Source organism: Gymnodraco acuticeps, unplaced genomic scaffold (assembly GCF_902827175.1).
Source record: "Gymnodraco acuticeps unplaced genomic scaffold, fGymAcu1.1, whole genome shotgun sequence".
Classification (NCBI taxonomy): Eukaryota; Metazoa; Chordata; class Actinopteri; order Perciformes; family Bathydraconidae; genus Gymnodraco; species Gymnodraco acuticeps.
Window position 1 is genome coordinate 5129049 of NW_022989985.1, and position 16974 is coordinate 5146022.

General features: G+C 41.5%; 1 protein-coding gene across 2 annotated transcripts; it reads right to left on the reverse strand.

Moving 5' to 3' along the window:
* Positions 1 to 4075: 4075 nt before the first annotated feature.
* nr2f1a (nuclear receptor subfamily 2, group F, member 1a) lies at positions 4076 to 12477 on the reverse strand. Of its 2 annotated transcripts, none has more exons than XM_034212541.1 (3): positions 11147 to 12477; positions 9172 to 9696; positions 4076 to 5306 (listed from the first exon to the last, which is right to left on the reverse strand). In XM_034212541.1, the coding sequence occupies exons 1-3, from the start codon at positions 11577 to 11579 to the stop codon at positions 5032 to 5034; spliced, it is 1233 nt and encodes a 410-aa protein (XP_034068432.1). In that variant the 5' UTR covers positions 11580 to 12477; the 3' UTR covers positions 4076 to 5031. The 2 variants fall into 2 exon arrangements, with proteins under 2 accessions (XP_034068432.1, XP_034068431.1); XM_034212540.1 differs by having other exon boundaries at positions 9172 to 9699; positions 11147 to 12476.
* Between the last annotated feature and the right edge of the window lie 4497 nt (positions 12478 to 16974).

Below are 16974 nucleotides of genomic sequence, written 5' to 3' on the forward strand. Positions count from 1 at the left end.
CTCAACCCCTTTTTTCTACTTCACTAGAAGGTTTTTTTTTCTCTAGTGCACGAGGTCCATTCGTGCAAAAAGAGTGGAGAAGGCATACATAAAAATGTGTTGGCTGTGACGAGAGATCTGTCCGCTGGAATTGAAGGGCCAGGGGAAGAAGACAAAGGGGGGAAAATGCATGCAGTGGTGTAGAGCTGGATATCTCTGTTAGTTGTCAGCGTTTAGTCCATGGCTGTGGAATGCTAATGAGTGAGGTCTCTCTCCCTTTCTCTCTCCTTTTCTCTCCCTCTCTTTCTCAATCCCCCTCCTCCTGTACACCCTCCGTCCCTCCCTCCCCCTCTCCCCTCTCTCTTCCCCTCTCTCTCTCTCTCTCTCTCTCTCTCTCTCTCTCTATCTCTCTCTCTCTCTCTCTCTCTCTCTCCTTCTCTCTCTCTTCTCTCTCTCTCTCTCTCTCTCTCTCTCTCTCTCTCTCTCTCTCTCTCTCTCTCTCTCTCTCTCTCTCTGGGAGAAAAAACGGATCGATAGCTGACCCGATGGTTTTGGCCAATGCTTTATTTATCTGGCCAGGCAATGATATTATCAGCCTTGAACGTTATATACAGCAAACGTCTTCCTAAATCAACACAAAGGGATCCGCTTACACAGCGATCCGGGCTTTCTCACAACCACCTCTCTCGCGCGCGCGCTCTCGGCCAGTAGCGCGGACACACGCGTAAGCACGCTGGTAGATGCACGCGTTTACGCACGGATATGCAAAGAACGCGCCCGCACATATATACATACAGAGAGACCCCACACATATTGCAAAATCCTAACATAGCAGCGTTTGACAGTCATGACAAACTGGAGTGCGCGCGCGTGCACAAATACGCACACGGGTGCAGGGAGTCGTCCACGGGAGGCGTCCCCTTATGTTACATTCACAACCAGGGATACTTTGTACCCCGTAGGGCTGGATTTGATCCATGGCTTAAAGGTTGCCTATGAGTTCTATACGGACAGATCTCAGAACAGAACATTATGCCTCTTTCCACTGACTGTGTGTGCAGTCAATACTGTTTGCTGCTATATAGCACACATCTCGGGAATCATTCCATTTTGGACATTTGTCCCCACTGTGCCGTTCCCAGCCATTTTGCAAGCTCGTTTGAGCGAGGTGCGTGGAAGACACGGCGAATCACTTGTTGTCATCATTTTTACGCACAAGACAATATGAGAAATAAGCCGTGTCATACTTCAGAGGGCCCCCCATTCATATCCCATTCATATACGGAGCCGCTATTTGGAAATTGTTATTGTCTTAAACAACAGTATTTGTCAAATGTGACCGGGAAAACTCGGCTACTGTAAGTGAAATGAAGTGACGTGTGACGCCAACAGGACGTTTCCACCGCTGAATAAAACCATTGGCTTGCATTGAGGCTTATGGAGAAATAGGTTCGCTGACAACTTAGGATAATAAATGTTTCGCTTTCAGACAGACATCTCAAACGTGAAATCGCACCCAGCTGCTTGTGTAAAGCAAACAAATAGCCCCCTGTGTTAGGAGTCCTCCACTTGTAGTTTGATGAATGAAACCAGACAAAGGTAAATGGTTATTTAACTCATTTTGTAGTAACACTTTGGTAACCGGAGTTTCCGAAATTACAGAGACACAAATGGGGCCCATAGTGTGCCACATATCCATCTTTCTTACCCACCGCAGCTTTCCCAATCTGACAGTGATTTACTTCTCTCTGAGTGCACTTAGTACTTTTTTCTTTGCTTGTATTTAATTAATAATAAGTACTAATAATGTTTTCATAACAGCAAACTATTAGGAATTTGATAATAAATATATCTGATATTTAAAGATTATTATTTCAATATTTGAGGTGTTAAATAATACACCAATTTGATCTTCTGTCAAATAGTGAAAAATGGTCCACAGCCTAAAAAAATTATCACTTTCCCTAGAATCCTCATGTTTTGCTTGTATTGCCTCTACAGAAACGTTAATTAGCAACACATGCCACCATTTCATCTGTTTTTGAACTATTGCTTTATATAGCCTGTAGTGTTACAATTGTATAACCAAATGCTCTCAGCAAGAGGATAAAAGATAGTTACTCTGGAGGGATTTAGAATACATTATGTGGAGACAACCAGCTGAAAGCTGCATTTAATAAACCAACAAACAATTTAGTCCAGAGCAACATAAAACAAAAACGACCTGGACTGTTGTCATGGCCATGGTGAAGCCATATTACATTTCTTTGAAGAACAAACGTTTATTTTCGCATGCACCTTTGCCGTCCAGGAAACAATCCTCTGGATGATTCCAAAAACACACCAGTAAAAGATAAACATGCTATATAATTCCATGGCTTCAGTACATATCTGTTTAGGCTCCATTTCAGGGGTTGTTGGTTGTGTATATTGTTGATTTTTTTGTTTAAATACAGCATATTCTGCCTTCAGTATAAAACAGAAAGGAACGGTACCATTATTCATCAACTTTCCTTTGACCTAAAGCTCCGGATAATCATGTCCACAATAAGGAAACAACGATCGAACCAGAAGAAATATCACATTTATGTTTGTACAGTAGCTTAGGCAACATCAAGGCGTCTGACAACTGACCCAGTGCTACAGACAGGTCGATTGGGAGCTAATAGGTACAATATGCCTGAACAGACATTAATCACGAGAATGAAAACTGCTGTGAGAGAGCATTTGAGGACAACTTAAAGCACAGCCTATAGCATCCCAGTGAGAGCACGATATAATTAATACCTTGATATTGTAGCCTTTAAACGAGACAGGCAATACAAACAAATAAACCACTGCCACGAATACCCATCCCCCAGCCAAGGCAGATAACAAATATGGCGATATCAAACTCAGACATAGCAACGTGCTGCATGCAGTTCAGCTCCTGTCCTCCTGTCCCTCATCGCTGCCAGTCAACAGATGACGATGTGAGCAATATGGCACATAAGCAACACGTCTGAAGAGGGGGGGGGGGGGGGGGGGGGGGGAGAGACTAACAGGCAAATGTAATAATTGTCACATCGAAACCCCATTTTCTTCTTCACAACGCCTTCCCATTTATCACATATTACCACTGTAGGTGTGAAGGTACCTCTGTAATGACAGTGAGGGTAGATCCAGGTCCATAACTCGGCTTCCTGTGTCATTTGTAGAGTATATGTAGACAAAACGCGCGCACACACACAAACCAATGCACGGACAGAAACTCTAACCCATCTAACACATTGAGGACTTATCGATGTACTCATTACATTGTGAATGTATGAGGCAAACCAAGGCCACATCTCTTTCTGTCTCCCTCACACACACACTTGCCTTCCTTCTCACACATTTCCCCTCTCATTTGTCTCTGCGCTGGCTCCACAGTCTCTCTACCCCTCTCTCTCTATCTCTATCTCTCCCTCCCTCTCCTTCCTCCGCTCTATTCCCACACAATGCATCACACTCGGTGTTCCTATCGACTGGTTTACATGCTGTAAAATACATTTTCCAGATTGATCACGCATATCACAGCAGCTTTGCAGCGGGGTCTAACCTTTTTGCCAAATGACGCCCACATCAATATTGAGGCATGCAGTATCAAGGCAGAATTTTTAAGAACAGGGAGAGGGGAATATTGTTTGGTTTGTGAAGAATCACCTTGATTAAGCCACATGAGGTAAGATAGAGGTGGCTCTGTGTGGTGCGCAGACGTTCCTTGCTGTCTGGGAAACATATTAAACATTAATGCGCACACAGGCTAGCACAGAGCTCACTGCTGTACTTCCTATAGCCTCCGCTTCTTTGTGTTAGCATTGTGTCAGTGGCTCTATTAAAATGTAAGGTATTTACTCATTGTGTAATGAACACACTTAATCCCTTGTATCACCTCATTTTCGGTGGGAAGGGTGTAATAGAGACAAACAGTGTATTAATAATTGTATGTGCCATTATAAGGCAATGCCGAAGAGTGACTCAGTAACTATGCACTTGGGCTTTTCTTATACCAGGAACGGACAGAGACAACAAAATCCCTTGGATGATAAAACATAAAATATGCTTGAGAATGAAACATTGTTGCCTATTTCTTTTTTTAATAGTACAGTCACCATCACACAACTTCATCAACCGACCCTTCTGCAAAAAGCTGCATCATGGAGTAAGCAAATTGAAGGCAACAACCAATAAAATTCAAGAAACAATGAAAATGTTCAAGACGAAACAAACAAAATGTATTTGAAATGATATATTAAAAGTGCTTTTGATTTTCATGTCTCTCCTCTTTGACTGATGATCGACTCCACACGCACTCATGGCCGGGGAAAGGCGCCCCAGACGTCCTTTCAGTAAAAATGTCCAGGAGGTCAGTTTGCTGCAGTAGCAGGTCCATCGTTTCAATTGGGAAAAAGTTCAACCATCAGTGGTAATATTGTCATAGCGATTAGACCGTTTCTTATTTGTCTACATTTCTTTATTTTTCTGTTTTTAAATTCTCACTTCAATTTTAATTCTTGGAGAACATAGCTTCGACAACATATATCGCACTCATTATAAGAAGCAAAAGGTTATATCAAAAAATTATTAGTATAGAATCACAGAAACCCTGGTTTAGAACCAGAAAAAATACAAAACAGAGAGGTACATAGACACAGGACAATTCTTATAATTGCTTGGAAACATTATATTCCCGCTAAGTCTTGATTCTTTTTTTCTTACTGCGCATATGATGTTTTTCATTTTATTTGTATTTTTTACCAAAAAAAAGGAAAATAAAGACTAGTATTTTACAAAATGAAGAGTATTGTTCTTGACGATGAGGGTGGATTTACACAGGTGTAAAGTCCAGTTCCAATATTTTTCTGTACATAATGTATTCCATCTCAGTCCCAGAAGACAGAAAAAAAGTAATGTCTTCCAAGTTTCGCAGAAAAGGTCCTATATATAGTCTTCTTGGAGGAGGAGGATGGGGTCAGGGGCGCTGAATTTTGGTCCTTTTTTTCCTCTCTTTTTCCCACTTTCATATTAGGATCATTGGATGGACATGTAAGGCCAGTTGAAGCTGCTCCCGGATAATAGCATATCCCTGATGAGGGTTTCAATAGGAGTTTTACCTACCAAGCGGACGAAGAACAGCTGCTCGATTACCGATGATGAGACGGTGCGCAGAGAGGGCAGCCGCAGCAGGAGCTTCCCGAAGCGGCTGGGCTGGTTCGGGTACTGGCTCCTAACGTACTCCTCCAGGGCACACTGGGATTTCTCCTGCAGGCTCTCGATGTGAGCAGCGTCCGACAGGCCGCAAGCATCTGAGAAACACACACCAAGAACACTGTGGTTAGGCTCGTCACGTCTCGAAAACCCCAAGGTCCAACATATTGTGGAAAAAAGTCGCTGAATCTGATATTTTTTTACTGCTTAACTTCAACATTTCGAGGAACCGGTGAAACATTTACTGTTGGCTACAAATATATTGTTAAGAAAATATTATATTATCAAAACACATCAGTCTCCAAGCTTGAAGAGAAACAGCGATATTAAAAATGTTTTTACTTTTTTTTAAATATATATATATATATATATGTATATATATATATATATGTATATATATTTAAATATATAGGCTAGAACTAAACAATTACATTGCAGTCAATTTTGCTTTTTATTCTGGGGGCAAAATATGAAAACAAAAGCACATGGTGAATTCTAGCCTCACGTGGGCTTAGCTTTGGCAAGTACACACCTTGCCACCCCCAATTTATGTCCTGCAGAAGCACTCTGGTTATCATTCAACATCAGCCTTTACGTGTTATTGACAAAGTGGAATGAACAAACACACTGCCCAAACATGCTACATCACACTGAGCGAGTGGGACTGTCATACAGAATAAACAAGGGACTTGCTGCTGTATTAGGGGAGGCACAAGTCAGTGGAGGATATCCCTGCCTGCTCTTACAACAATCAACAAGAATATAGAGTTAAATGTCATGAAAACCGTGTTGTGAGCCTGCAGAAGAAGAACTGGTGGGGAAATGGAGCAAAGGCGAAAGGTAGGGAATAGGCCTAAAGGCCGATGCTCTTAATGTCTGGACTCTGGGGATTCAAGTATAAGGAAACATAAACGACACTGATGAATCTGAAATTACACTAGATGTAATGTGACCTAATTACTCTGCAGTAAGCTGTTAAGTCATTTCGCCGCCCTTCTCTCCATAGACCTCTCCTGGCCTGTTTTTCGACGGAGCCTATAGGACAGGCCGCTGGAAGCAATCAAATTTATTAGAGGAGGTGAAGTCAATAGTCACGCAGGAGCGACATAAAATGTCAGAAAATGAGCCTCTGCAACAACGCAGGCGAGGAACCTGTTTTGGTGCTCACTGGTGGGTTATGCAGCTCTGCACAGCCACGCTTCACTATAGACAAAAGCATATAATGCTTGTTAGTGTCTTACGATGTTTTAGCCCGTTATAAAACGGGAGTGCTTTACACAAGCATGCGTGTTCTATAAACTGCTGTAAATGCAAGCAGCATAACCGCTGGCATATATGGTCCCACATGCAGTAGGTTGTCCTCTGGAGTCTGACTGTAGGCATATTGAGCTGCGCTTTTGTATAAACTACACAAGGAAGACATCTTTAGTATCCAAGTAGGCTACTAATACATTGAACACCGGACAGAGGCTTTTAAGCCTACTCGTGGTTCATCGGTGCTATAACTCACTATGGCCAGACACAATAACCTTATGAACCCGGGGGCAACGCTGAGATCTCGGGAGTGATTTACTGTGACCTTAGTCCTGCCGGTCAAAAACCCATGTATGCAAATCCTTTTGGATTAACGCTGAGTGTCCCTTTTAAAATCTACAGAAATCAATAAGGCTGAAATTAATTACATTTGAATTTTTTTGGTAAAAATGTATAGGCTAGTTTGAATGTTGCAATGCAGCGATATCGGAGGTGCAGGGAATATGCTGCAGTTTAATGTATGCGTCGAAAGAAAGCTGGTCAAAGACACCCCATAGTTCTCCATTAGGCCTGCTTGCAACCCTGCACCCCACCACCTCAATATACTGAGACGTGGGAGCAGTTAGCTTCCAGATCAGCAAATGCGATTTCTGTGGTAAATTAGCAAAGACACACAGACACTGTAGCGTGCACACGTGGATGAGGATTTAAAATAAAGGACCCTAAACTGTGGTGAAATTGTGTAGCCTGGCCACTATTATTAAGTGCATAAAATACTGACAAATCTGGTGTTATTAAAGGCAAACAATCCATGCTAGTTTTGGCAAAGTGCCACATGACTTGTTATAGCCAACACCAGTTGTAGTCTCTCAACCTAACTAAATGATCTGTTAGAAAACATGGACAATGTTAATGTGTATGAAGTTTCTCTGGGTAATCGGGGGTGAATAACCAAAACAGCTTAAAAATAGGAAAAAGTGGCCAAATATATCAGCACACACAGCAAAGCGCATCTCAAGATGCCACATTACTTATAGTAACTGAGGCAAATTATGTATTTATTTGTGTTAAAACATATATTTACCTCTCAGAGTGCCTTGTATTTTTGGCGTGTCTGAATGAACTGAAACTGATTTTTTTTTATTATGGCTCCAGAAATTACACATATAGAAAAACCTAAAGTTTTCTAACTGAAGAAAACCCTATGTGTTATGGTATTCGCTAAAACTGAAAATGTTGAGTTGAGTTTAGTTAGTTAAGTTAATCTCTGCATTTCTAAGTTTGGTGAGCACTCAAACTTGAAGTTAGGATCATTTAGATTCCTATTATACACAATGTTAAGGTACACTCTGCATGACGTTTTAATATGGTGTTGGATAGTTTATTAAAAATATAAAATAATATATTTTGTTATCATTTCAAATGTAATATAATTATATTTAAGGTAATGTGTGTAGGCAGTTTTACATCCTTTGAAATCAAGTAAATAATAAAAAAAGAATTACTGAAATATGCTCAAGGAAATGTGTAACCATTGAATATAAAATGGAGTTATGACGCTTTCTAAGGATATTGTAAATGTGAATTATGTTAATATAAATCCACATCTGAAAACTACAGTAAAACTGAATATTATAACATGAACGTCTCTAATTATAGGATATGTACATATATGTTACAGAATTGTCTAATGTGTCAAATAAAAGACAATGAGGTCAAAACTTTGAGGTAAGTTCTGCATTAGTTTGGGACCTGATTGTGAGTTTATACTTTCCTTTCCCTTCCATCGCTAGACTCCCTTGACATAACAGGCCTAATGGCACCAAGCTACACAACCAACCCCAATAGCATCTAAATTACGCACCGAGCGTAAATGAGGAACTTTAGGACCTTGCCTCAGTCAGCCATCAATTAAGCTATCAACAATGTGGGTTAGGTTCGTAAATGGCTGCTGATGACTTTTAAAAGCGTGTGCGACAAGATAAACTATCCTCGGTAACTTAGAAAAAATGAATAGCTCAGTTACAAATATACAAACAATCTATAGCAGTGCTGCTCTGTAAGCGATGCACTGATCATATGAGTCAACATCCATCAGCTTTTTGATCTCTGTCTGCTAAGGATTATTTCCTTCCCCCCCAAGACATGTGTTTGTTCACGCAAAACAAGGATAAAAGCATGCACCAACACTCATAAATGTATCAGCTGTCATATATCACACAGTGATAGACTATTTCATCTTTACGCTCGATTATTTGACACCTGTTCCAACATTTATGGACGCGAACCTACAATCTAGCTCTTGGCTCAGACGTGTTCAAAAAGTTTAAACTCAACACTGTGAAATATTTAGATGTATAAGATTGTCAATTATACCGGATCTAAGGCGCATTGTACTATGAGTTACACTTAAAAACGTGATGCGCTCGCTCAATCTGGATTTGTTTACACTTCTTATGCTGCGGCTACAACGGACATGGGAATGCATGTAAGTGGATATGTAGCAAGCTGTTGACAAAATAGCTATTGCATCGGCTACACAAACATCTCTTAAAGTCAGATTTGTAACCAGCCTATACTTGACAGCCATATTATTGATGCCACAGTGTCACTGTCTCACCATGCGAGCCTTGCTCGTAGTAACATTAGTGCGACTATGGGCCTTATGTGATTAGAGACGTGTTCTTATGTGACATGTCGGACACACACCTGATGTAAAAAGCACGATGGCCTTCAGGCAGCTGTACTCTGCCGAGTCTACGTGCAGGGTCTTAAGCTTCTCCACTTGCTCCTGGAAGATCCGGATGTGATCCATGAAAGCCACGACCCGGTCCGCAGACATCGGGGAGGCGTGGAGGCCCGCCGCGGCGAGCAGAGGGGCAACATGCAGAGGCATGGAGCACTGGGCTGCGTTAAGCACAAACAACTCGCTCCACGTCAGCCTGAGAAGGGACACCTGGTCGGTGATCTGCAGGTCTGGAAAGAAAGGGATGTTTCTCGCCCACTCCACGGCGCTGAAGAGCAAACGAGCCGCCAGCTCGCAGATGTTCTCGATGCCCATGATATTGTTGGGCTGCATGCACTGGCTCCCATACCGGGACGTCGGGTAAGGCTCGGCCCGCAGCAATAACGAGATGTATCCGGACAGATAGCAGTGGCCGTTCAGAGGGTCCCCGTTCGTCAGCGCGTACTGGCCTGGGTTGGGCTGAGTTGGAGGCATTCGTCCTCGCTGAACCGCTAACAAAAAGAAAGAGAAAAAAGAGGAAATGTGCATCCAGGACTGATAAACATTGTTCATGAGTAGTAACCGTAGAGAAAGCTACAGCTAGTGTGTTACTCCTCAATAAAACGGCGTGCACTGAAATCTAAATTCAGCACGCTTTTCAAAACATATTGACTAGAATATGCCAGTTGTAAGAGCAAATTATTTTATCGACAGCATAAACATCTCATAAAATCTGATGTGTTTTATCCCTCAACCATCACACTGTTTGCATTTATATTCAGAGTTGCACGTTACATGTACACAACATGGAAATACAATCACTTTTATAGTCAATTCACATTTTCTGCTATACAAAGACAAAGATTAACACATACTTTAATAAGTATTTCACGGCGTCATTGCATAGTAGGCAACAGTCTACTTGTATTACTTGGCCATTTTATTTACGTGGGGTTTTGCATATATTAATAATTTATCATTATGGTCAAACATATTACAAATATGATTGATAATTACTGATTAATGTAAAAACATTTAGACATTTTACCAAAACCCAAAGGTCAGCTGGGAATAAAAGGAATTCAGCTATTGATTATTATTAAATAAATAAAAAATATTTATGTTACTGATGTTACATTACACGTGGGCTTGCTGTTTGTACAGCAAAAAGTTGATTTTAAATAAGGGGTGTTTGCATGAATTGGAACAAAACACTTGCCATAGAGAGGAAAGTTATATGTATTGCACCAGGCAAAACAATGAGCCATGGACAACTTCAGCGGCATTATTCAGTGTGTCTGAGCTGTCTAGTCAGCATAAGGAGCTAGAGACATGGGTCTGTAGTGTGTTCATTTTACATTCACACACACTGATTACAAAACGAGTAAACTACACATATATATGGAAAGGACTATTAGCCCTGCACACTGCACACTGCACACTCACACACACACACACACACACACACACACACACACACACACACACACACACACACACACACACACACACACACACACACACACACACACACACACACACACACACACACACACACACACACACACACACACACACACACACAGACAGACGGGCAGACCTACAGATCAACCTCTGTTCTAAAACAAATACGTAAAAATGCCCTGTTGTTCAGAATTTCTTTGCTTGATAATATTACAATTTAGTCTGCAAGGAAAAACTAAATAAAGGGGTCAGCTAAACGAGCCGCTTTGTTAAGACGACCTGCATTCACAAGCATAACTGCTGTGGCTGCACTGGCCTTTTACCTCTTTTACGGAGGCAGAACATACTGATCATTCATGCAAACATCTCTAAAAAACATGGATGGAGACTGCAGTATGCCCAGCCATATGCCTGTGACCTTAATGCAACATGGCAGCCCTGTTCGTCTGCTACTATGCAATGCGTAATCATGAGGGGCTTTAAAAATATATTCACCTTCCCGCCGCATTCCCACTTTTAGACATTTCTTCAGCCGGCAGTATTGGCACTGATTTCGGTGGTGCTGGTCAATGGGACAGTTCCTATTGGCACGACATGAGTATGTTAAGTTCCTCCGTACACTCCTCTTGAAGAAACTTTTGCATCCCTCGCAGGTGAACTGGCCATAGTGTTTGCCACTCGATTTGTCCCCGCAAACCACACATTCAATATGCTGTGCAGTCGATCCAGAAGTCTTACTCCCCTGTTCCCCGGCGGTCCCCGGTGTGGACGGGGGTCCCGGCTGGCTGGGGGTCTGCGGAGTGTGCGGCGCTGCCGACGCCGTCTGCTGCTGCTCCCTCGCCGGTTGCGTTGCTGGGTTGGGGCCGCTCGGAGGTCCTCCGGCCACGTCTTCCTGTGGATCTCTCCAGACGCTAACTACCATTGCCATATCTCGGCCCCTGAAAGTGCTATAAAGCGAAATGTTCGCCGGTGTTTATGAAGCGTTGGAGGAAAAAACGAGATCTCAAAAGACGGGGCAGTGCAAAGTCAAATCGGAGTACGCAATCTCATATAGGGTAAGAAGCCGAGTAGAACGCGATCAATACATTCAGAATACAGGAGAGCGATTGAATAGGCACCCGATCAAGATTTGCAAGTATCGGGAGGCCAGTTCCAAGGTATATTGCAGCCAGCCATTCAGGAATCCCTAATCTTGTAGGAGAACCAGTGTCCAGTCGTAACAAATTGCAGTTTGATATAAAATAGCCACAAAGGAAATGCAGGAGAAAAAAACCTTTTGCTGGAAAGACACGCGATCCAAAGTGCTGCGGAGATAAATTCCTTTCTCTTTTCTTCCCTTTGCTCCTTTACACTCCCGTCTTCGTCGTATAGGAGTGGAGGAAAAACTGAAGTGCCGGATTTTTACATCTATATTCTTAAATAAGCCTCATCATCTCGCCCAGTAGCGAAAGAAAACCGCGTCGCCGAACGAAGTGCCCATGTATAGTTTCACCTCTCTCCAGCAGGAGGAATGGAGATACGAAGAGAAAAGATAAAAAAGAAGACCAAAAGCAACAACTAATAGAATATGCAAGAAGAAGGAGAGACCCAAAAATGAATGCGCTTAAACGGGAGGACCAGCAGAGCAATGTTTCCGAAACGGGGGATCTGCGCGAATGTCTGTATATAGTGAACTTTGACACTACTATTGAAACTGACACGTTTCTATGGAGATCGCTGCGCCTTATATGGTGCTCATGTCAAGGAGCCAAGAGAGGGGCTGCTGGAGACTGATAATCAAAGGCGACTGACTGGCCAGAGCCCTGCATAGAGGAGGAGGAGAGGAGGAGAGGGGGGAGATAGGGAGAGAGAGAAAATGGGAGGCTAAGGTTATAGCCAAGCCCTCTCTTCCTCTCCATTGGTTAGAGTCCCCCTCCGTTCATTCACTGCAAAAAATGTCCATCTCATTAAGTCATTGGGTCTCGTGTTCAAATGTTGAAATGTTATATTTTTCTGAAAACACAGTAGAAAAAATGCAAGTGCAGTTAAGAGAATGATGCTTGTTCGTATTCTCAGTCCGACTCCTTTGTAGAATAGGAGTTAATATCCTGAAATAAAGCAGCATATGAAGGGAGATTCCTTTATAAATGAACAATGATGTAATACAATTTACAGTGATGGGCAGATTGGCATTGGAAACAAGTGGAAGCACCTTGCTTCGATGGAAGATTCGGTGTCTTATTCAGATAAATCTAAGATTTCCAGACTCAATACTCGACTGACTGATGTCTGGGGATGGATATTTTTTGCAGTGTTGCAATCTACGGCTGGAGGGGCTGGGGGGCTCTGACAGCCACAATTTACATTGAGCTCGCCCCGCGCTGCTATTTACTTTGAAACCTGATTAGTATGGGCCGTCTATTGTCACCAAAAAGAGGAAGAAATCCTGAATAGAATAGCAGAAAAAAGCGGGGTAAAGGCAAGGGGGGACAAAGCTTTTACGCACGACAAATAAACCCAAAAACTGTGCGCAACAGCGAAAGGGGGACTCTGGCTCCAAAAATTAGCCAAAGTTTCAAAATGGTTTGTCGTGGACTCATATATTTTTTATGAAAATAACGGGTGTCAGTATTGCATTGAAGCGAATGTATATGTTCACACGTTGTTTGTCTTTGGCATGCGCATTGCGGTACATTCTCGTCTGTAATCTGCACACTGTCGCTGATTAAAACTTACAATTTAGTTAAAATTAGATTTTAAAGGGAGGAAAATGTCAATGGGGAGAATGATGCATGAAAGAGAGTGTGCTTTACAAACGGGATGCCGAGTCAGTAGCCCAATATCTCAAAAATTACACGGAGCAATAAGCAATACCCAATAATTACCGAGGTCCTATAGTCTCCACTATCACTGAGCTCGTGTCACATTATGTCTTAATAATGACAGTAATTCAAAATCATGTGAAGTTGCTGGGAATTTGCATGGGGATTCCGGCTTTTTTTGTATGAGGGTTTCTGCGGGGTTACTACCGCTCCAGCTAAAAAATGTCTGGATCGCGCTGCCATCTAGCGTACATTGTACAATTACAACCTCATATGAATGAATGCACAAGTCATCAAACATGAATTTGTAATACTATAAAGTTAAAATACTAAAAAATAAACTAAGCCTAATTTTTGCGTACCGTTTCCTTTCCTCTTTTTCACTTTGAAAAGTACAATCTTTTGATGTAATAAGGGAGCAAAGAAATGTTCAAGAAAAATAACAAGTACAACTCATACTAAAACAAAAAACAACTTGTCACAAAAGTGCACAAAAAATGGATTTCATGTTATTTAAATGTACCAAAAAGTGAAAACGCTTTGCAAAAATAATATCCAAAACCCCTAAAACACACATGGTGGAAAATGATAATCATTAAAAATACATACAATTATTATTTAGAACAAATAAAGTAGTTGTTGTAAACAGATCTTTAACCACATAAAAGCTATTAGCAGACAAAACGGAGCGTAAGTATGCAAGTGCCCCTTTAGAAACGCATAGGAGGGATGGGTTGTTTTTTTAAGTATTCAACAAGAGAACTCTCTCTCCCGTCCCTGTCTCGGACACTCCACTAGAACTCCCCGGCCATATCTCCAGCTCTTTGAAAAGGTGAAACCAATAAGATTAAATCGGACAAAGATTTTGTTCTGTAAGTGTATCATTAAGATTTAACTCCACAGATTGGAAAGGGGCTCCGCGGGAGAAGAGGAGAGCAGCGTGAGAGGGGCAGCGAATGGGAGCAGGGTAGGGGTTCTAATAGAAACCTGGGAAACGGCGAGAGAAAAAGTGGACAGCAGGACATTAAAAGAAGAAGCACCGGCGACGGCGGTTACCAGAAGAGCAGCAGCCCTCAACCTGGATAAAACCAGACACCATTAAGGCAAGTACAATGTTTATTTCTCACTTCTCCTACGTTACACACACATGGCTCTGAATACAAGGCTAAATTGTCACGCAACATGACCGTTAACTTCAAACCACATAGCCGACCCGGGCAGTGTCAGAGTCACAAGTTTAAAACTAGATATTTCCCCCGGATGTTGGACTTATTTCACCGCTTTCCAACTGTCCTCGCTGATTTGTAGATCAGATAGTAGTTTTTACAAGCGTCTTGTAGTACCGCTGGACATGGGAGTCTGTATTTTTCGCTCGAGCCGTGCACCTCACCTGCAAGGCTATTTGTTGTTTGAACACATAATGAAAAGATCGATAGCAGGCTGTTTGTCTCAGCGATAGTGTCACCGGATTAAAAGGCTGATCAAAGAGAGCAGCCGAAACCCATATTTTACGCTGTTTTCGAAACGCCAGTTTAGCCACAACATTGTCAGATGCAAATATTATAGTTTGGTGCAAAATCTCACACACCGGCAAAAACACGTAGAAAAGATTGCAGCGAGGGAATGAAAGAGGACACACAATGTAATTTATCAAAGCAGCATTATTAATGTTAAGGGGTTCAAATGAGAACTGATATAAAATATAGTGTGTAGCAATGTGTACCACTTACTACAGGACAAACTGAACGCCAGTCAGCTTTGTAAAATAACTATAATAAGATTTAACTTAATCCTCTCATGGGTGAATAAAGTTCATGCTAATTATTCATTTCACGTGAGCCATGTAAGATTTATTTATAATTTACATTTCTCTAGTTATTCTACCTTTTGTTATTTGGGAAACAAAATATGCACAGGCTGTTAAATTATTAAAAACATGCATATAATTACATAATCACATTATTATTAAACATGTCCAGGTAATGGATGCTTTTGCGCATTAGCAGTCGTTTTACTGTAATCTCTACAACAGATAATTAGTGATCGTGGAATATTGAAATTCTATCTGACTCTTTCTATTTTAATCCAAATTGAATTCTCCATAGTTTATATATAGCCTAACTCTTGCAATTTCATGATAGTTGAAATGTATAGGTGTAGTCAGTTTGGCCAAATATGTGATGCTCAAGTTCTGATGCTCTTACAGTATGACGTTGTAAAACTCACGAAATGTAGTTCCAAGCAGAAACTAACCAGCAGCATAAAGGGAAGACACTGAGGTCACAAGTGCAAGGTCCCCCAATAAACAACACGTGACTATATGGATGAGTTTTAGTAAATGTAAAACGATGCATCCGGATGTAAGGATGTAGGAATGGTTGAGGGTCTGTTTAGTATTGATTGCGTGTAAGCACACCAGGATACATCCACAGCATAGCCAAACATATATGGGTTGCTTCGCTCTTGCATGTGCCTCTGCTCAAAACACCTCCTGTTTGCACACCAGGGTCATGTTTCTGGACGCTGGACTAGAGGGCCACCTCAAGCTGATGCTGATCCCTGCGACCTCAACGCCTGCCTGCAAAACTAAAATGAATAAACAACCAAAACGAATAAAGTGATGAACACCTAGCATTGTTACACATCTTCATGCTGGGTCCAGTCTATTTAAATAATAGAAGCTGATTAATATACCGAGCATGTGTAGCAAATACAATACGATGCATCTCCAAACATAACGTTACAGTTGTTGGGGTGTGTATATTAAGAAGTTTGTCACTAAAGTTATTTTTCATTTCTAATAAAGGGATTTAGGATTAATAAATGCCGCTGATAATGGCATTTCACTTTATTATGTCATTTAGTGGAGATGGTCATTTGTAGAATAATTTCCCGAGCCCATGGACTCTTACATTAGCGCCGTGTTGTTGATATATGGCATAAAGCAAAGCATGTATTTGGCTTTAGTATTGTTTTCTGAGTACATGAAAGCAGTAACACTGCAGTGACATATTGATTTATGCTGGGGGGAATTTAGTTTTGAATGACGATAAAATCGTAAAATATAAAATGAAATAAAGGTCTTCGACCTCATTTAAACAAAAGTGATTATGACATAGTGTCATAAGTGACTATTTAGTTGTTACAACAAAGTTTGTGTAACTTTCCTCCGCACCTGTAAAAGCTAAATGTATTAAATGGCACTTGCGGAAATCGAGAAAAAAGGCAGATTTTCAACCGTGCGCACTGCGCTGAACACAAAACAAACACAAGCACTGTCATATTTTAGAAAGTCCTCATTTAAACAAAAAATAATTCAAACTCATTCTTTTGTTACTTTGAGTGGTTGTGTGTTGAAAAGGGAGGAGGGGGCGAGGGGTGTGTGTGTGTGTGTGTGTGTGTGTGTGTGTGTGTGTGTGTGTGTGTGTGTGTGTGTGTGTGTGTGTGTGTGTGTGTGTGTGTGTGTGTGTGTGTGTGTGTGTGTGTGTGTGTGTGTGTGTGTGTGTGTGTGTGTGTGTGTGT